General features: G+C 40.1%; 1 protein-coding gene across 1 annotated transcript in view; it reads left to right on the top strand.

Annotated features, from left to right (window-relative positions):
• The window catches only part of LOC122652277 (D-lactate dehydrogenase [cytochrome], mitochondrial-like), a 177,774-nt gene that overhangs the window by 95,742 nt on the left and 59,433 nt on the right, over positions 1 to 22,599 (top strand). The window contains exons 10-12 of the mRNA XM_043845976.1: positions 2,995 to 3,091; positions 11,868 to 11,942; positions 12,556 to 12,664. Coding sequence (XP_043701911.1) covers positions 2,995 to 3,091; positions 11,868 to 11,942; positions 12,556 to 12,664 — 281 coding nt within the window. The remainder of the gene's footprint in view (positions 1 to 2,994; positions 3,092 to 11,867; positions 11,943 to 12,555; positions 12,665 to 22,599) is intronic.

Genomic DNA, 22,599 nt, shown 5'->3' with positions numbered 1-22,599 from the left:
ACACATCTGACGCTAACGAACCCCCAATGACTAACCCTACTGTTTGTTCCCATTCCTGTAATGTTCTTCGGATATGGGACAGTGAATGGCATTTCGGAATCATCCCTTCGGACCTTCCACGGGTTATCCAACACCTCTCCCCTGTTGATAAGGGCCGTAGTACTGGGTTCATGTCAATCCTAACCATATGCATCTCTAATATTATGGCAATATGCATTCATAAGAGTAATATAGTAAGCTGTCCAGTAACATCATCATAAACCAAGTAATTCCAAGATCATGTAATATGTGCAATGCATATGAAGATGCATCCTAAATCATGCACATCTAATGCAAAAAAGTTTAAAGCTAACAAACTATATGAATAGAATATAGAAATGATGCATGGTATGGCAGTCATAATAAATCAGAAATTAGTAGCACAAACACTCCAAAATTAAATTCAAATTCCCTTACCTAAGGTTTGATGAGTATCCAAACCAATTTAGTTTCCAATCCCACAATAACGACCTTACAAGTTGGCTTTACAGTCCTAAATAATCGTTTAAGTAATATGTGTTTAGTACAGAAGAACCCTAGGTCAATGCTCTGAACAACCAAAACAAAACATAACACGGCAGGGGGGGGAGCCGGATGGAGTCTGGCACAGGGGCCGGACGTCCGCCTGCCCAAAACAGAATTGGGGGTTTTGTTGTTTAGCCATGGATCTTGACATGCACAGCCATAAAACTCAAAATTGGTTAAGGGGAAAGGAAGGGCACACTAATTGGGTTATTCCAACCCATTTGCATGGTTGGTTCAAGATCATTACAATAATTTGATTAAATTCTTAAGCATGGGCTGAGATGAACTAAGAGTCTAAGAACTCAGCAAGAACACCAAAGAGGAAGAGATTTTGGGTAGAATCAGAATCTGGTTGGAAGACCTACCAAGGTTTGAGATGGAGAAGAGGCTAGCAGTCCTAATAAGAGCTTTCCCAAAGTTTCAGCTCCAAGTATGATTCCCAAGTGTTAGACTCAAGTAGACACCTAATTCCCAATTCTTAGCCTTTTTCTCACCTTGCTTCTCTTTTCTTCCTTTTCTCTTCTTTTTCTCTTCTTTTTCTCTAGAGCTCCCAAGCTGAAATCGGTTTTGGTTTTTGGTAGAAATGAAACTAAAGCTAAGTATAGCTTATATACTAATGCTATAACTAAGGCTTGTTTGGTTTGGTTATACTAGAATTAGTTTTGTAAAAATATTTCTCTAAACTGATTTTAAATAGAATAACTACCTAAAAACCTGTATTTAAGTCATATTAATTATGTCATGTAACATAAGTGGAAAACCAGTTAGGGTAAAATACTGGAATCTGGATTCCACACTGGGGATGTGGGTCCCACAAGATGAAATTACCATTCTGCCCCTATAATTCATTTTAAGTAAATATACAATATATATACTAACAAGATGGGATCCTTACTTGGCATTCGGCCTAAGACAGAGAGAGGCTCTGCGAGCCATCAATCCAGCATGCCAAGCTTATGTGTTGTCTTCCGCTAGATACTTCAGACTCATTTAAGGCCAAGGTAGTTGGCTACTTGAAATGCCTTTATAGACGAGTCATGAGATTGGTCTAAATTTCTTAATCGTGACAGCCCACAATTTAGAGGCTAGCATGGGCAATATTGGACCAGAACTTGAAATCACACAGGTTTTAAAAGTTCAAATTTATAGCGGGCTTCACAGAAGGACGGCCGGGCTGCTCCTCAGCGGCGTAGCAGGGTTTTCCAAAAGAGGTGTAGAGTTAAAACTTGGTTTTGAACAGAAGCCTCTCTGAATAATGTGCCTCCTGTACTGCAATGTTCTTGATAATTACTGAGATTGAAAAGCCTTGGTTACTTCTCCTAGGATCTTTTTATTATTAATAGGTTGTATTCTTATGAAGTTGAGAAATTATGAATATAAAAAAGGAAGTTTTGCAACATACATGGATCTTTGAATCCTTATTTTTATTTGACAACACAGCCAGTGGAACAAGGGATGCAGCATTAAAGCTTGTATGTCACTTGATGTGAATCCAATAGGGGAGCCAAACAACAACTGATATGCCATTAATGTTGCTAACAAACAGAAACTTTTTCTGTAATTTATAATGCTCCAATTAACTTTTGGATATTTGGGTAGTCACCTATGAAAAGGCATTGTCTGAATCCTTTTGTGTAAAATGCAATGCTTAAGTGATTAGAGGGACTAATTTCTCAAGCTTCAACAAACTACACTCTGACCTTTGTATTTAAGCTAATGTGCTGGTAAATCAGCTTAAGCTTTAGCATATTGCTGCCTTTCTGCAAAAAAGCAGAAAAATTGAAGAGTTCTGAAGCGTCAAATCCTCAACTTTTCTTTTGACATCCCTTGAAACCCTGACAGGAGGTTGGAGCAGGACTAGGAGGAAGAATCTCACAAGCAAGACAAATGTTAATCTGATATCAAGATCTTTGTATTTACATCAACCATGCCCTTCCTGAAGAAAGTAATTAAAATCTATATCAAATGTTCATCAAATCAGATCAACCTGACTTAAAGTTCAAAATGATCAAAAGACCTCTGTTTAAATTCCTAAGGCTGCCTAAAATGCTTCATAAATTCCAAAAGGGACTGCATAATTCCACATATGAAAACAAAGTGACCCCTAGACACTGCCTCTATTTTGAAGCATACTTTGAATGACAATATTTTTTAGTTTCATGCTTATGATGCTGACTCTTGGATGAGACATCTTAAAATGAGTGGTGTCTCCAGTGAATGGAAAATGTTTATTTCTCCCCCACACATGAGTTTCATTTGAGCTAATTTTAGTTTGATTGCCTCTCTGCATAAGCTTGTACGCAATAATTAGCTTGTTGATTATTATACTGGTTAGTCAAATAATAATCAATAGGGAAAAGGTATTGATAACAGGATTGCCCATCTTTTAGTAGGCCATGCTCGCAAGCTCTAATATTTTGTTTATTCTAGATATGATTTGACAAGGCTGATAATTGGAAGTGAAGGAACCTTGGGAGTAATAACAGAAGTTACTTTACGGCTTCAAAAAATTCCCCAGTACTCAGTGGTATCTTTTTCCCTTCCTTTATTTGAAGGCATTGTTTTTCTGTTCTTTGAAGTTTTCCATACTGATGTGTTTGTTTTTCTGTAAGCTGGAATCTTTTAATCTTCAAATGTTATCTCATAAATTCAAAGTGAAATCTTTTGGTTTCTTAAAAGCAAGGTTCAAGAAGTTGGTTTCAACCTTTGGTCGAAACAAAAATATTTCGCGAAACACAGAAGTCTAGCTGAAATTCTCGACATTTCGGTGGTCAAATGTCCATATTTTGTCCCGAAACTTCAGGGAGACCCTAATTAAGCATCCCTAAACACAATGCTACCTTTAAATTGTTAAAAACTCATTCAAAATGCTAGTTTAGTTTTGTACCCTAGGCTGGCAGTGTACGACGTACCTAGGCTGTATATTTCTTAAATATAGCCTATGCTACACATAATTTAGTACTATAGCATACACAAATAAATGAGAAATATTAAAATATGCAGTTGCAATTTACAAATGGAGAAAATTCATTTAATATTATTAAGTATCAAAATTTTACAACTTATAACTACAAGTACACCATACACGTACAAGAATATAAGTGTTACAACTATAACTTCATAAGTGAATAGTCATCCCCTAAGTATTAACCTAATTTTTTTTCTTTCAAAAATTTGTTGTGAGAAAATCAATTTTAAAAAAATGTAAAAAAAATTAAAAGCATAAAAGTAAATCCGACTCCATGAAGTCATAGATCAGCCTATAATATCTAACAGAAAAAAAATTGAAGCCTAACCACTACATATTTACCCTATTTTTTACAAAAATTAAAACATTAGGGAAAAGGCATCTCAAACTATGGATCTTCAAAATCTCTAGCTCAAATACACCAAATCTTTGTTTTAGATGTATTGTAGAAGCTTCCGACACGTTGTGCCACCAATATTTGCAAGTGAAATGGTCAAAAAATTCAAAAGCAGGGGGTTAGAGTTGAATTCGTAGGTTTTGGTCGAAATATGTCGAAATGGGTCGAAACAGCGACCCATTTCAACCAAGATTTGGTATTTAAATTAAATGATTGTACAGTTTCGGTAGTATGAAACTGCGATGTCGGAACGGACGAAATTTCAACCGAAACTTGAATGTTTCGGTTAAAACATTGCATGCCTATAGAGTTGCATGCAGCATTGTTTTGTCGATGGTCAAAACCAAAATATTTGTTAAAAGCTCATTCTTCTTTTCTTAACTTGTTCATTTGAGCTGGTTGTCCACTCCTAATCCTTGTTATGCGGTAGATATAATGCCATGGGTATAAAGTGGGATGGGGAACTGAAATCTTTATTTACTGGGTGAAATTTGTTATGCCACTTTTTTTTTTTAATTAAATAAGCAGTTAGATTAGGAGAAATGGTACAAAAAAAGAAAAGGGGAACCATTATTATCACAAAGGTCTGTTATTTTTCCAAATGTCACAAAGCATCTATTCTGCCACATTGACAGATGATATGTCCATTCTGACCGTTGGATAGAGAGGACATGATCTAGATTGGCCACGTACCAAATTTCAGAATCTAACTCAATCAATTTTGAGTAAATATGGAAGTCCATTGTTGAATTGTATGATGTAAACCGTGGGGGTATACTAGGTATTCTATTATGTAATTTTCCCTTTTTCCCCTATCTAATAACTCTAAATATTAGAGTTAATTAGAGTAGGGATAGCTGTGTAATTTCACTTCTAAGTGACTCTTTATAAATAGAAGCTTGACTGATCTCATTGATCATTCAAGCACTTCAGCTCTATTACTCTTCTTCTCAGATTCTGACATGGTATCAAAGCTGTAACTGATCTAGAGACTCGAACAAACATCTCCATTGTTTCTCTCCTTCTCTAACAGCCCCTTCTTCACCTTCGAACCTTTATTACTTCTCCTTCTTCTCCTTCTTCTTTTCTTCTCCTTGGTCCTAAGTCTGAACAAGGGATAGCACGTATGAGGTAGACATTGATCTTGTGCTGTCCTTCCTTTACCTCAATCAGAATATGTCTTAAAGACAGTCCATTGGAGATTGAGAAGTGCTGCTGCCTTTATTTCTGCGTTTTTGGAGTCTTCATCCATTGAAGATCGAGCCAACTATTGAAGTTCGAGTCTTCCCTCTTGAAGATCCACACCATCATACCTTGGACAGCAGTGTATTGATCATCTCGATCAAAAATTTTCAGATTCAGCCCAAAAAAAGCAGAAAAGTCGATCTCAGCATTTAGGGTTTTTCCAAACCCTAACACCTTAACATAGTTATCAAGGCATCGCCATGGCGTCCAGGCTCCTTGGTCGCCTTGAGCGCCATGGCGGGTGCCTTGCCGCCATGCCTGTGTTGCCTTGAATTTTGACCCTCTAAAACGCCATGGTCGCCTTCCCGCCTTAATAACTATGCACCCTAATCGATTTAGGGTTTCCCTTTTCTGTTGAGGCTGATTTTTTGAGGGTAGTTTCTCTCATATTAGTAAAGTACTCGATCCAAATTTGAGCCTTTTCTATCTAGTATTTTTGGAGTTAGTACTGATGCACTTCTTGGCCCTTCTACACAGCTCCTAGGGTGTTCAACAGGTGTTTGATGAATTGCCTCTTATAGTTCTCCTTCTCCGACTGGTTTGAATTTTTGAGGACTACTTCCATCCTCATTGAAGAGTACTCAATCAAATTCTTTAGCTCAGTTCATTGAAGATTTCTTGGGTTACTGCTGCTTCATTTCTCAGCCCTTCTCCTACATTGCTGCATCTTCAACATGACTGGCTCTGGGACTGTTTCAGATGTCACTTCAGCATCCTCCGATGGACAGCCTAGGAGTGATTATCTCCCTTATGCTGCCGCCCTTAAGCTTGACAGTACGAACTACTTGATGTGGTCTGGATCCATGTACTTAACTATTGCAGGTCGAGACCTTACTGGACATATCACTGGCACCACTGTTAAACCAGCTGAAGAAGGTTCTACCAAGAAAAGATGGATTTCAAATGACTCTAATGTGATGTCTTTCTTACTCAACTCGATGCAATCTGATAGTTCTAGTGGGTACTTGTTACTAGATACTGCAGCCCAGATCTGGGCAGGTGCAAAGGAGATATATGGTCAGGTTGGGAATAATGCCCAGGTATATGAACTCCGTAAGAAGGTTCATGACACCACCCAGAAAGAACTATCTGTCTGCCAGTACTGGGCAGCCCTCGAAACTGATGGCAAAAACTTGATCATTATTTCGACTACTAGCCTACCAATGCTGCAGATATTGCTGCATATCGCAAGCATGTGGACAAGATTCGTGTGTAGGATTTCCTTGCTGGTTTGAATGTCGAGTACAATCAGATTCGGGTTCAGATTTTGAGCACAGTTCCTTTTCCTTCTTTGGAGCAGTCCTATGCATTAGTCCTCACAAAGGAGAGTCGCCAAGCTGCTATGTTGCATGCTCCTACCATTGACCGATCAGCCCTCCAAGTTGGGGCCAGCCCTACTCCCACTACAGAGATTTCAGCTCATTTGGGTGCTTCTTCGAAAGAGGCTGTTCGATGTGAGCATTGCAATAAACCATTTCACACAAAGGCTACTTGTTGGAAGCTCCATGGGAAGCCAGCTGACTTTGAAGCTTAACATGCAGCCAAGGGTAAACCCAAGACCAAGGTTCATCACACAGAGACAGTTGACACTTCACCTCCTACTGATGTGGGTCTTTCCCCAGAGGAACTACAGGACTTCCATCGCATGTTGAGGGCTTCATCTGCTTCTGTTGCATCCTCCACTGCCAATGCACCAACAACTTTAGGTTGCCCAGTCAGGTATTCTTTTCGGTGGTCATTGTGCATTGGTTGTTTTCAATCCATGGATTATAGAGTCCGGTGCTACTGACCACATGATAGGTTCTTCAAATCTATTTCATAAGTATTTCCCTTCATCTGGTAAAGACAAAGTTCGAGTAGCAGATGGCACCCTCTCTTCTATATCTGGGAAGGGTTCCGTAAGCTGCTCTCCCTCTCTTACCCTATCTTCGGTTTTACATATTCCTAACTTTACTACTGATCTTCTTTCTATTAGTAGTTTGACTCGAGATTTGAATTGTAAAGTAACATTTTATCTTGATCATTGTATTTTCCAAGATCTGACGCATGAGAGAACGATAGGATTGGGTAGGGTGCATGGTGGTCTCTACTTGCTTGAGGGCACTTCTACATCAACAACCTTGCCTTCTCAGCTTCATTCTCCTCATCCTCAGCTTCTGTTTGCATTTTCTACCACTTTGTATCAATGGTACTGCCATTTGGGTCATTCCCCCTTGGGGATTTTATCTATTTTGTTTCCTAAACTAGTTCAAGAATGTAATCGAACTGAGTTTTTTTTGTGAAGCCTGTCTTATGGCTAAACAAACTCGTTTTACTTATTCTCCTACTAATCAAAGAAGCAGTGTTGTTTTTCATTTGGTTCATACTGATGTGTGGGGTCCCTCTCGTCGTACTTCCATTTCTGGTCATCATTGGTTTGTTACTTTTATAGATTGCCATGCCCGTCTTACTTGGGTTTATATGATGCAACATAAGAGTGAGGTATTTCGTTGTTTTCAGCTATTCCATAAAATGGTTCAAACCCAGTACCAAGGTACCATTAAAATTCTTAGGAGTGATAATGGTACTGAGTACACAGAGGGCCAGTTCCAAAAATACCTAGCTGATCATGGCATTATTCACCAAACCAGTTGTGTTGACACCCCTGCCCAAAATGGGGTGGCCGAAAGAAAGAACCGCCACCTCTTTGAAGTAGCCCATGCTCTCATGTTTGCTCACCATGTCCCTTTCCAATATTGGAGTAATGTTGTTCTTACCGCTGCTTATCTCATAAACCGCATGCTTACTCGTTTTTTGGGTGCTCGATCTCCTATTGAGAAACTGGAGGGGTCTTCTTCTTTTATTGTTCCTCCCCGCACTTTTGGATGTGTCTGTTATGTCCATGACACATATTCTCCTGGAAAGTTTGAACCACGTGGGCTACAGTGTGTATTTCTTGGGTATTTTCCAACCCATAAGGGTTATCAGTGCTACTTTCCTCCTACTCGCCGTACTATGGTGAGTATGGGTGTTATCTTTCATGAGTCAGTTTCTTACTATTCCCCGCCTCCTCTTCAGGGGAAGAGTACTAGTAATAGTGAAGATGTGGCTGTCCATGAGTTTTTTCCTCCTATCATCACTGAGATTCCAACACAAGGGGAGCCTACTCCTCAGGTTAACAAGAAGTTGATAGATGATCCCAACCTCAACAACACAACAACACCTGAACCTGTCCAATTGGAGCCTTCTGAGCCAGAACCGACCTCCACTAGTAATCCCTCTTCTCCTCAACCTTCTCTTGATCTTGATTTACCTATTGCTCATCGTAAAGGCACTAGGTCTTGTACTCAACACCTCATATCTCATGTTATTTCTTATGATGCATTATCTACTTTCTATCGTACATTTGTTTCTTCTCTTTCCTCTGTTGGTATTCCACACAATTGGCAGGAGGCCCTTATAGATTTAAAGTGGAAAGCAGCCATGGTAGCAGTAATGAATGCCTTAAAGAAAAACAACACATGGGACATTGTAGCTCTTCCTCCAGGGAAGAAACCAGTTGGGTGCAAGTAGGTATTTTTGGTCGAGGAAAAAATTGATGGTAGTATAGACATATACAAGGCAAGACTTATGGCTAAAGGATTCACTCAAACCTATGGGATTGATTACCAGGAGACTTTTGCCCCAGTTGCCAAGCTTCATGTGCTGTGAATCTAGGGTGGGATCTATAACAACTTGATGTGAAAAATGATTTCCTCCATGGAGAGCTTGATGAGGAGGTGTACATGGATGTTCCTCCTGGTTTTTCCTTTGACACAACTAGTGGCCAAGTTTGCAAGTTGAAGCATGCTCTATATGGCCTCAAACAGTCTCCTAGAGCTTGGTTTGGCAGATTTCATAAGGCCATGACATCTGTGGGGTTCAAACAAAGCAATGTTGATCACACTCTGTTTATCAAACGTCATGGTGATAAGGTTACAATCCTTATTGTATATGTAGATGTCATAGTTGTGACTGGAAATGACAGTGAGGAGATAAATCACCTTAAGGAGTTCCTCGGACGTGAGTTTGAGATCAAGGACCTACAAATGATCAAGTATTTTCTTAGGATAGAACTTGCCAGATCATCAAAAGGCATCTATCTTTCCCAGAGAAAATACATCCTAGACCTTTTATCAGAGACAGGGTTGTTGGGAGCATGGTACAAAATTTCGTGAAATATCGCCGAAATTTCGGTAATTTTGACACTACCGAGACGAGATGGGCTTCCGAAATGAAAAAAGTTCAAATTTCGGCGAAATTTCGGTATATTTCGTAGAAATACTGTGTATTGAGTAGTATATTTCGGTAAATTTCGGTACATTTCGGTATATTTCGGTAAATTTCGTAGAAATACTATGTGTAAGTATTGAACTATTGACAATTATGAAGTTTATGAGTTATGACTTATGTACTTATGACTTTATGAGTTTAAACTTTAAAGTTTAAACTAAAGGCTACATTTGACTTTATTTTTGTTTCATTACTTTGTTTAAATTTCTTATTATGTCTTTTAGTACTTAAACGATATGTATTTAACTATTTTATACAACAGGGTCCGACCGTATACAGTCAATCAAGGGTGCAAACCCAAAACACCACTTTGAGTTCATTTTTTTTGCAATATGAAGGTTTAAATGTGTTTATTTAGCTTAAATTAGGGTGTCCATGATGTATCAGGCCTAGATATGGCCAAATACCCACTGAGATGGACTCCCGAAATATTGCAGAAAAAATGCAATATTTCGGCAAAATTTCGCCAAATTTCGGATATCTCGGTAGGCCCGAGATACCGATATATCGCGAGATATAGTACTATGGTTGGGAGGTCATCCAAGTGGTACTCCTCTTAGAACTAACACCAGGCTAGAGGAAAGTGATGGAGAACCAGTTGAAAGAGGTCGTTATCAGAGGTTGGTGGGAAAACTGATCTACTTGTCTCACACACGACCTGACATTGCCTTTGTTGTGAGCCTTGTAAGCCAGTTCATGCATGATCACTATTTCACACACATGGAGGCTGTTTGCATTCTCTGGTACTTGAAGGCAGCTCCAGGGAAAGGAATTCTCTTATCGCCACATGATCACTTGAGGGTTGAAGCCTATATAGATGCTGATTGGGGTGGCTCTCTAGATCGTCAGTCAGTGATAGGGTATTGCACCTTTATTGGAGGCAATCTAGTTACATGGCGCAGCAAGAAGCAAAATTTGGTGGCCAGATCAAGTGCCGAAGCTGAATTTCGTGCAATTGCCCAAGGCATTTGTGAGTTGTTATGGATTTGAGGTTTACTTCAAGACATTGGTGTTCATACTCCTCTTCCTATGATCTATATTGTGACAACAAGGCTGCAATTAGCATAGCCCACAATCCAGTTCAGCATGACCGTACTAAACATGTGGAGTTTGACAGACACTTCATTAAGGAAAAGCTTGAAAGTGGTCTTATTTGTGTTCCTTTCGTGAAGTCTGAAGATCAAATTGCTGATGTGTTCACTAAGGGGCTGAGTGGAAAGTTATTTCATCCTTTTGTATCCAAGTTGGGCATGATTGATATCTATGCTCCAACTTGAGGGGGAGTGTTGAATTGTATGATGTATACCTTGGGGGTAAACTTGGTATTTTATTATGTAATTTTCCCTTTCTTTATTTCCCTTTTTCCCCTATCTAATAACTCTAAATATTAGAGTTAATTAGAGTAGGGGTAGCTGTGTAATTTCACTTCTAAGTGACTCTTTATAAATAGAAGCTTGACTGATCTCATTGATCATTCAAGCACTTCAGCTCTATTACTCTTCTTCTCAGATTCTAACATCCATCTATTTTGATGTCAGTACTAAGGTTCCTCTGTTTCCCCATCGGGCCGTACTTGATTCTCCAAGGAACAATATTATTGTTGTCTCTTTGGGCTTACCCCATTCCATTTTGCAGCGCCCTATCCCATCTCCTTGATGGTTGGGTTCTGATTTTCTTTGCATTTTGCTCCTCTGTAATGTTTTTCCCTTCTCCCCTTCTTTAGGGGCCCTCTTCTTTTCTCTCTTTTGGTAATGAATTATTTAATCACTCAAAAAAATGAACCCTTTTGTATTGGCACACATCCCGTGTATGTCCGTGCATGTGTACCAGTACTCTAGACATTACTGTGAACTCTCCCAACTCTGAGTGGGAACAAATGGTTTAGATTGAAAAAAAAAACATAAATGGATGGTTCAGATTTTTCTTGTGATTTTTGGAAACACTGCCTTCCATTGTTACATGGATGACTACCCAAAAAGAAAAAAACATAAAAATGTTGGAGATCCTGGGAAAAACTTTGCATAATGTTTCGGGCATTATGTGGCCATGAGCTATCAAAGACACTTATATAGATTGTATTCACACTATGCAAAAATTCAAGGTAAATTTACAAGTGAAGCCAAACCTATGCCTAAACAGTGCAAACATGTGACAAGAAGTAGCTTTGGTAACACGGTAATGGTTCTTTGTTGTGAAGAATTTTCTAAACTGGAATGTGCCATAGATCAGTTCATAAATACTATAATATTACCCAGTTACCCTATAATTTTTGTCCCAATAGAAGTATTATTCTGTAAATTGTGAATTGTGCTACTTAAATTTCATATTAAGTCGTTACATGCTCATATTATGCATTAGATTCGATGACTTGCAATATTGCAGGTCGCAATGTGCAACTTTCCAACAATTAAGGATGCAGCTGATGTTGCTATTGCCACTATGCTGTCTGGGATCCAGGTATAGTTTAAGCTGCAAATCTAACCTTCTTTGGACTACTGGTACTTTTGTCTATCATTCTGGAGTTGTAAGTTTCCATGACATAATGTCTCTGATCCAACCTAGTGGTATTTAATCAGAGACTACTGACTGCTATTCTATGCCATTAACTCTTTCTTCTGTTTCTTGTTTTCTATGGGTTTTAGTTTCTATTGCCATTTGCTCACAATTTATAAAAAAATATTCACATTTTGTTCATGGTTCTTTGCAATATTGTTGCTCAATGGTAACAAACTGTAGGGTTTCTCTGTTGAATACTGATTGCCGAAGTTGAATCCTATTGGTTTAGTATACTAAAAAGCTATTATGTTATGGTTAAATGCCACTTGTTGTTCCCTCTGTCTATCCTACCTAGGTCCAAAAGTACTTCTATACCAGTAGATAGACCAGTATAGTTTTTCAAGTCTTTGGAAACTTTGCAATGTCCAATTTATGTTTTCATTCAGGCCATACAAAATTAAATGTGCTGCTTTTTCTGTATAAATTGCCAAACGGATTTTAAATTTATGGACTAAAATGTTTTACTAATAAATGCATTTGTCTGTTTTCTATATGTTCTCATGATCTTCACTAGGTGTCAAGAGTAGAGCTGTTGGATGAGGTTCAAGTAAAGGCTATCAACATTGCGAATGGGAAAAATTTGCCTGAAGTTCCAACATTGATGTTTGAATTTATAGGGACAGGTGGGAGTTAATTCCTATCTTGTCTTTTGGTGGCTCAATTTCATAGTCTACATATTTTATTTTATTTTCTATTTTAACAGGGAACTCCCATTCAATTTCTTGAAATACGTTTGTCATTGGACATATGTTGTTTTATTATTGTTGAAGGATGACTTGTTGACCCATGACCCGGACCCGGATACAGTAAAGTGTCCAGGTATATTATGCACATGTGATTTGACTAGGATTTTATTTCCTTTATTGTAATGATCTCTAATTATAAATAAAGTGGTCGCCTCTGTCTTCTTGACAAGCCAAAGTCATTCTCTCTTTTCTCTCTTTCTCTCAACTTGGTATCAGACCGAGAAACCCTAAATAATTTTTTGATTTTCTTCATTCTTCATTGCCGCTGCCAGTAGAGCTCCCCTACCGATCTTGAGGCTCTGGCCTCACCACGTCAAACATGGTTGACTGAACATGTACAAATACATGTCATACCATGTACGATAATGACTGACAACCGTTGCCGACCTCCGCCACCACCATTCTGGCTAAAATGGTTGCTCCACCAGTACCGGTAGGACCATGCCCTTGCCCATTTGTGAGAAACCAGGGCCTCCAGCCCCTGTCGAACTAAACAAGGGGCTTCCGCCCCTTGCTGCCGAACACCAGGGCCTCGCGTCCCTCTGTGCCAGGACCTGCAGCCCTTCTAGGCCCTCTCGCCCCTCTCTGCCAGGGCCTCCAGCCCCTCTGCCAGGGCTTCCAGCCTCCGCCAGGGCCTCTAGCCCCTCCGCCTGGGCCTCTCACCTCTGCCACTGTTCTGTTCAGGGCCTCCTGCCCTTGCCGTGACTCGAGGGCCTACCACCTGGCCTTTTCACACCCTTGCCTGGCTCCTTGCTTCCGCCTGGTTCTGTTACTTTGCACCAGCTCCTTAAGAGGCTCTGTTGACCCTACCTAGCTTTCATTGGTCTCCAACTAATGTGTCTAGGACCACACCGGCCTCTCTACAGCTTCTTTTGTACTGCTGCTGCCTCTACCTTGCTGTGAGTAATTTTTCCTTCACCTATAAGTGCCTTTGGTTATTTTTAATGGAGGGATCTAGTACATCTGGTGCTATTGGGAGTGGTGATTAGAATCACCCTATTGCTCCTCACCATCGTCCTACTCTCCAACTTGGCCCTACTAAGTTGAATGGAACAAATTACTTGGCCTGGTCTTGTGCATGCCTACTTACCATTCGTGGTAATCACTTTTTGGGATATATCAATGGTGACACCATGGTATAAAATCTTGCGAAATATCGGATATATCGCCATATTTCGTGAATCTCGATATGTCCGAGATACGAAACACTTCCGAAACATAAAAATACAATATCTCGTCGATATATCGTGATATATCGACGATATATCGTGGATCTCATGATATATCGCGAGATATTGTAAAAGTGACAAATAGTGTCACACTAAGAGCCTTATAATTCCATATTTTGCAGCTCTTGGTCGATATTTCGACCGAGAGCTGCTGAAATTCAAATTTTCTCTCTTCTTCCTCTCTTCCAAGCCTCATCCAAGCATTGTTGAAGCTCCTTGTCGCCGGGAAGACGTCGGAGGGTCATCTAAGCTCATCATCCAAGCCTATTTTCATTATTTAAGGTAAATTCTATTTCTCTAAAACTATTTTTTAAAAAAAAATTTTGTACAAATGTTGTTGGATGTTGATGATATTAATATATGTTAGACACCGGAGGCCGATCTACAGCCTCATGGTGTCGAAATTTTTTTCCCATATGTATTTTTTTTATTTTTTTTTTTGGTTTTAAAAATTCATTTTCCTACAACTAAAATAGGAAATAATTAGGGTTAATATGACTTAGATGGTAATGAATTAAATATATGTTAGACACCAATGGCCGATCTACGGCTTCACAGTGTCGGATTTATTTTTCTGCTCTTAAATAATTCTTTTAATTTTTGAAATTTAAGAAAAATATATAAAAAATTAAAAAAACAAAAATAAATAAGGAAAAATATGAGTTTTAAGTTTAAAAAATAATGAAAAAATATGAAAGTTATTTCTATATGTTTTGAGATGCATTACATGTATATTATGTTTACTAATTTTTGGTTTTGTTGTGTTAGGTCAATACTTATATTAACATTATATATAAAAAATTGGTTTTAATTATGTGAAAAATATAAGGGTTAGGGGAAAAATATTAAATAACTATACAAGTGTATTAGTAATCTAAAAGTGTCAATCGAAGTGCATCTACATTAAGTTTTTTAATTATTTGTGTTACTTACATTGCAAGAAACAAGTATCATTATGGCGGATCGTGATAGACAACGTGCGAAGGGCAAGCAAAAGGTGGGGAATGTAGTCAACAAAGGGGGCGGAGGGAACAAAGAGAACAGAGGGAACAAGAGAGACCAGCCACCAAAGATAGGTGACATTGCATGGTTATACGGTACTCCTATCGATGGGGATAAGAGAAAATCTATATGTAACTATTGTACATGCAATTTATGGGAGGTGGGTCCAAGAGACTTAAACAACATCCGATTGGAGGATCTAAAGATGTTGGAGGTTGTCATATGGTCCCTCACCGAAGTAGCTGTGAGATTGGTGATAGTTTGAGGGGAAGAAAGAAGAGGAAGGCTGACAAGCAAAGGATAAGAGAACAACTTGAGGATACAGTGAGGAGTTCGATGGGAGGAGGAAGACGATACAATGATGATGATGATGATGATGACTCCTCCGATGATGATGACATTGCATACACGGATGACATACAAACAAGCAGAGGAGGCTAGGGATTTTAGGCATCGTTTCAAGGAGTAGAGTAAGTTTTCAAGATGATCACAGAGACAAAGAGTAGGGGGTAGTGGAGGAGCTGGCAGTTCTGGAGGTCCTAGAACTTTGAATCCTTTTAAAAGATCACAAAGTGTGAGGGCAACCCTAACACCTCTACCAGCATCAGCACCACCATCAACATCCGATCCCAAATCGCATAAGAAGAAAGGAAGCAATCAACCCAATCAAAGGAGCATGGAAGGGGATGAAGGGATTGGTTAAAGAATCAATAGCTAAGTGGATGCTATACCATACCATCCCAAAGAACATCGCACAAGGCCCCCATTATGATACCACGATAGATACCATTACGAGGCGCCCAGATTTAAGGGCCCCATCCCATACGAGGTAATTAATGTTTATCTACCTCAACAAAGGAGTGAGATTGATGAGTACATTAGTGAGATGAGGAATATGTGGGAGACATATGGGGTGACTATAATGGCGATGGATGGACTCGCCTACAAGAAAGGCCATCATCAATTTCATGGTTTATTGTGATGGGAGGACAGTGTTCCTCGAATGCGTGGATGCATCCAAAGAGATAAAGGATGCAAAATATATTTACGATTGTTAAAGGAAGTAGTGGAAAAAGATGTGGGTATTGAGAATGTTGTCCGATTGTAACTGACAATGGAAGTAACTCAAGTCGGTCGGTGAGAAGATGATGAACAATAGTAAGTACCGGCTCTTCCGGACTCCTCAGACAGCCCATCGCATTGACTTAATGCTAAAAGATATGAGAAAGTTAAAGTTGGTGAAGATCGTGGTTGAAAGTGCAAGACAAGTCACCAACTTTGTATACAACCACTCCTATGCACTCAATCTATTGAGGGAAAAATGTGGGGGTGACTTGGTTAGGCATGGCATCACAAGATTTGCCACCAACTACATTGCCCTCAAAAGCATTGAGACAAAGAAGGCCGGCCGAGAAGCATGTTTGCTTCGAGGAGTGGTTTGAATGGAAGGGTTCCAAGACTCGCAAATGGGAGGGAAGCACAAACAACAATGTCATCTCGAGGACTTCTGGACCAAACTAAGCAAAGTGGTGAAAGTTTTAGAGCCAGTAGTTAAAGTTCTACATGTTGCTGACTCCGCTCTGAAGGGCCCAACCATGCCAGTCCTATATGCAGCAATAGACTTGATGAAATATAGTGTCTATAGTGTGGCTCCTCGCAGTAGCAAACACTTCTTAGATATCATAAATGCTCATTGGGAGAATCAACTTATGCATCCACCGCATAAGGTCAGTGAGTAAATTTGTTTTATGTTTACTAATTCATAGTCTTATTATTTACTAATTACCTATGCATTTGACAATACCTCTATTCTATATGTCATATTTTAGCATACTACTTGAACCCTATGTATCAATATAACAATAGGCTTGGGTTGGAAACTCAACTTATTGATACTGTGAAACAAGTAGTGAAGAAGTTGGAGCCAGATGGTGCACTACAAGCAATTTGCAACAATGAAGTGAGTTCATTTGGAAACTCAACTTATTCATGCTTTTAAATAAGTAGTGAAGAAGTACTTACTAATTTTCCACATGAGTGTAGATCAAGGTATTTAGGGATGTATTGGGAAGTTTTGGAACTGAGGCTGCGATACAAGGCAGAGCACGTGGTGATGCTGGTAATTCTTTTAAGTTTTAAATTACATATGTATTGAAATTTGAAAGTTGAAAGTTGAAACAACATTTGACACATGTCTTTTTTGTTGTAAACTTGTAATGCAGCTGAATGGTGGGTGTTGTATGGGAAATCGGCTGAAAACTTAAGAAGAATAGCAATTAAAGTCCTTGCCCAAACATGTTCTGCATCTGGTTGTGAGAGGATTTGGAGTACCTTTGTACTCATCCACTCCAAGAGGCGCAACAGATTGGGGTCTCAACGTTTATCTGACATGGTGTATGTGCACTACAACTTGAGGCTGAAACTGCAACACATACGCATGGGACATGTGGGACAGAGGGGCACCATTGATCTAGCTGACATCTTTCAAGTTGACTCAGACGATGAGGACCCTATTGTGGATTGGGTGAGGGATAGAGGTGAGCCGCACTGGATGAGGAGGGAGGTAGGCCCGACCCCACGATACTTCGAGATTGGTGTTGATGTGGGCGAGTATATGGTCGACGAGGGTCGATACATGCAAGGGAAGCCTCACCCATACCATTCCAGCCCATCAGGTGGCAATGTTGCTGATGATGAAGACTGGTCTAAGTCCTCAAATGATGATGATGATGATGGTGATGATGGTGATGATGGTGATGCTGGTGGTGGTGATGGTGATGGTGATGCTGGTGGTGGTAATGCTGGTGGTGGTGATGTTGGTGGTGGTGATGCTGGTGAAGAATTTGACGGCATGCGAGAGCGTTATGTGGTAGGCCAGGAGGCCCGTGGATACGGCACTGTAGAGCCACTCCGATTCACCTGAGAGACACAGCTGATCACGCCACACAAGATACGGACCACGGAGCACGTGCCCCCGCACCCCCACCTCGAGAGGCCCCTACATACATACAACAGAAGCGAGGGGTCGACAAACACAATTGCAACCTGATCACATGGATATTGATAACCTATCTAGCTCTGTTGGTGGTTTGAGTATGGGTGATAGGGAGGGAGGACCGACTAGACATTGGAGTGCCCCATCTTTTGACGCACATGTCACTCCATTGGCATCGGATTATGGTGCATCACAACCTTACGGTGGATATGGATATGGATCATCATCATATGGGCATTTAGTGGGGTAGGGGACTATGACTACATCCCAGTCCCAGGGACATACTTGGATCATCTTTTGTAGATAACATCTTTGCATACCCTAGCGGACCTAGCTACCAACCTCACCGCCATACATGCACCAATGCCATCGCCTCTTGCGCCGACGCCAACATCATATCACAGTGGATCATCTTCTTCACGGACTGGATCGATTGGTAACCCTAGTTTATATCCTAGGATAGGTTACCTACAGTATGTTGATGATTCCATATACGTGACACTTGTGGATGACTACACTCGTTTCTTCTCCGATTCTATACCGTGGTCCACATATGTCCTTCAAACAGAGAGCAATGGACGTCGACTCCAGCGAGGCATGAGTGGGATTGATCCAGGGAGGCACAGCAACTACTATTAGCAGTTTAGCACTTGTAATTTGTAACTTAAGTTGTGATTTCATTAATCTATGTGTATTTAATTATTTATACATTAGGGTTGGCGACCGTATTTCAATCAAGGGTGCAAGCCCAAAACACCAATTTGAATTCACATTTTTACAATTTTATGGTTTAAATGTGTTTATTAAGCTTAAATAAGGCTGTCCATGAAGTTTCAGGCCTAGATATGGCCAAATACCCCCCTAGATGGACCCCCGAAATATTGCAGAAAAAATGCAATATTTCGGGCATATTTCACGATATCTCGGATATTTCAGATATCTCGGTAGGCCCGAGATACCGATATATCGCGAGATATAGTACTATGGGTGACACCTATGGTCACTGAACTCCGGCCAAGGTTAACTAGTTAGCAAACGATGCTCTAATCATGTCGTTCCTTTTGAACTCCATGGAGTCATCCATTAGTTCTAGTTTTGTCCTCCTTAATTCAGCCAAGGAGTTATGGGATGCTGCGAAGCACATTTATGGTCAAGCTGGCAACTGTGCCCAAATATATGAAATTCGTCGTCAGGCTCGACAAAACAGAAGGAACTCTTTGCTTCTGCCAATTATTCTGCCCTAATGACATTATGGCAACAATTGGACTTCTATCACCCGGTTACTATGACTAGCCTAGTTGATGCTTCTACATTTGCTAAAGTACGGAATGGAACGAGTTTATGCTTTCCTCACTAGCCTTAATTCTGAGTATGATTAGATACACATTCAAGTTCTCAACATGAGTACCTTTCCTACTCTACTTGAAGCCTATAATAGGATTCAGCATGAGTATCGATGCCTCCTACTGCACGACCTTGGGTCTGCTTTGTTACTACACCACAGACTTCTTTACTAGTGGACAGTGCTGTTTCTGCTCATCCTCTAGTTCAATGTGACAATTGTAGCCGCCCTTGTCTTACTAGGGAGACTTGCTGGAAATTACATGGCCATCCCAAGGGAGCAGAAAGGGCGGAAAGGGTGGGAAAGCTGGTTCTGCTCATCCTCTGGCTCAGGCTCACTTGATTGAAACTTCTGAGGCTACTAATGTTACACCCCGGCCCGGTTAATAAGGGCCAAGTGTGACTGGATGTCTCAGACACCCAACCAACCCACCAGGATCGCAAGTGCAGTACTCTATTCGCAATTTCATTCATAATAATCAGAATTTAAAAGCAGCGGAAGCAATTTAAATAAGGCCATAAGATAATAATAAAGGAGAACTAGTGATAACAGTTATATTTATATGAACATTTATATACAAGTGTGTTACATTAGTGATTCACAAAAAAGAGTAACTCAAAGGCCCAAAAAGACTATATATTATAACTACTACAAAAGTATTATATCAAAAAGGAAGAAAGAGCCTGATCATTTTGGAGGATCAGGAGAACGCGCAGGCATCAAAGGAACACAAAGCATCGTGCTCAACCAAGAGAGGAGTATCAGCTCCATGAGCAGCAGGAGAGTCCTGAGAAGGAGGAATCTCCACAGAAACACTAGCAGCAACGAGAGTAGCTTCATCTGAAAAATAAGGTATACCACAGGGGTGAGCTCTCCACTGAGCCTAGCAAGGGAATGCATGCAAACAAATACAATAGTTCATGATGCATGTCCTAGTCTAACATGCTCCTATCATAGATACTAAGTCTCATGAGGTATAAGTACTACTGTAGTAGATGCTAATCTTGGTCTCGGAAACACATAACCAGACGTCGGTCACCCGAGCGAAACCATTCTACTACGGTGAGGACCCACCAGTTTAGGCATCTCACTAGGCAGCCCAACCAGCAGGCCCCCAAAGACCAACCCTATTGTTTGTTCCCACAACGGAGTACACACGCTAACATGGGACAGTGAATGGTACCCCGGCATACCCTTCGGCTGTACCACGGATTGTCCAACACCTCTTCCCCTGTTGGTAAGAGACGTAGTACTGGGTGATGATATACAACCTAGCCCAGTGCAATCTATTCATGATGGCACATGTATGGATAGCTGAATTATAAAAGTACAGTACTTCACCATCAATAATGTCACAGTAACAATAATATCAATGCAATCCAAGATGCCAATGCAGCCTAGTTCACATGCAGATTCTAGTGCAATAAATATAAGCTAAGAAACTATATGCATCAGAGTAGTTTTGATGATGCATGAAATGGCATTCAGAACAACAGCAAATTAAAGTGATAAACACACCAAAAATTAAAATCAAAGTTCCCTTACCTATATAGTAGTCTAGTCCTAGCCAAATACTTTCCAAAAGATCCAGTCAAGATAGAGAAAATACAGGAATTACAGCCCTAAATCACATACAAACAACATCCATTAGGTTCAAATAGAAGCTAAGGGCAAACCCCAAGATACTAGGGCAGCAGGGGCACAAAAAGGAGCAGCCGGATTCAGGGGGATACAGGGCCGGACGTTCGCCCCTAGGCCTGCAACAGCATCCGGCTGCTTGGCCAGATTGGGGGTTTTTGCTCCTACAGCTTGGATCCTTACATGCATGGATCCAATTGCAGGATTTGGGTTAATTTAAGGTAGGTCAACATAAAATTGTGGTTTAATTTCTAAACCGCATTCAATTTGGGGGTTTTTCAGTTAATTAACCCCAAATACCATTTTAGGGTTTACTAAAATAAGAGGTTCAGCTGTGATTTAAAAGACAGCATAAAATTCATAGCTGAAACCCAAGTCTGAACCATAGATAGGTTCAATTTGAGAGGTTAAAGATGGGTCTTAGTCTATTAATCCTATAATTATCAAGGTTTAATGGCAGAATTTTGATATAGGATCAATTAGGGATAGAGAAATTAGAAGAAAAAGATGGGTACAGCAAGAATTTCTGCTTACCTGAGTACAGCAGTGAGAAGAGGAGATGGCAGCCTTCACTTATGCAGCTAAGTCTGCAATGGAGGTTCCAAGCCTTAATTCTAAGTATAGAATCAAAGCTCTAAGTGCAGCCTTCTTTTTTCCCTTCTTCTCCTCTTTCTTCTTTCTTCCTTGCTCTCCAAGGCTGAAATCGTTTTCAGCCCCCAAGTCTTTATAGTTGTAAATAGTGGTTTTTAGGAATAAGTTTTATATATATAGTGGATTATTTAAGGGTTGTTTGTTTAGTTAAGTTAAAAATCAGATTCTAAAGTGGATTTTTAAAACAGATTTTAACTAGAATTTCGTACCTAATATCTTGTTCTAACCATAGAATGATGTCATATGACATCATGGATAATCCGAACACAGGTAAATGTTAGGAATAGGATTCCCCACTGGGGGAGTGGGTCCCATAGAGGTAAATTGACCAAAATACCCCTCTATGTCTAATTGGTTGTACATAACACTATAAAAATATATTTAAATTATACTTGCATCGAGTTTAATTAAGGGAGAGGTTCTGCACAGCCTCTAGGCAGCAAATCTGACACTGGTAACTCTGGTGCGGGGTTCCGTAGGGGTTCTCTGACTCCAGAAGGGCAAGTTGGGAAGAATCCCTGGAATCCTCTATAGGAGTGTCGAGAGATTCATCTGTATCCTCGACCGATGCAGCCCATAGCATCAACGCCACCATAGACTCAGAGCTGGAACCTGAAATCACATAAGTTCCAAAAAGTTTAAATTTATTGTGGATTTCACAACTAATACTTCATCTATGTTTGCAGAGCAACTTGTGACTCAGCTCCAATGTATGATGACCCAGCTTGGTTTTATTTCTTGTACCACGACTGCCTCTCCATCCCCTGCTTCTTATTTAGCCCAGTCGGGTATTTTTCTTATGGCTTCCCTTATTGATTCTTCTTGGCTAATTGATTCTGGAACCTTGGATCATATGACCAGCTGCTCGGACCTGTTTGCCTCTTATAATCCTTGTTTGGGCAAAGATAAGGTCCGGGTCTCTGATGGTTCACTTTCTGCTATTTTTGATAAAGGG

This window comes from Telopea speciosissima, chromosome 2 (genome assembly GCF_018873765.1).
Source record: "Telopea speciosissima isolate NSW1024214 ecotype Mountain lineage chromosome 2, Tspe_v1, whole genome shotgun sequence".
Lineage (NCBI taxonomy): Eukaryota > Viridiplantae > Streptophyta > Magnoliopsida > Proteales > Proteaceae > Telopea > Telopea speciosissima.
The sequence above is the reverse complement of the archived record's forward strand: the minus strand, read 5'-3'. Positions and strand labels throughout refer to the sequence as shown.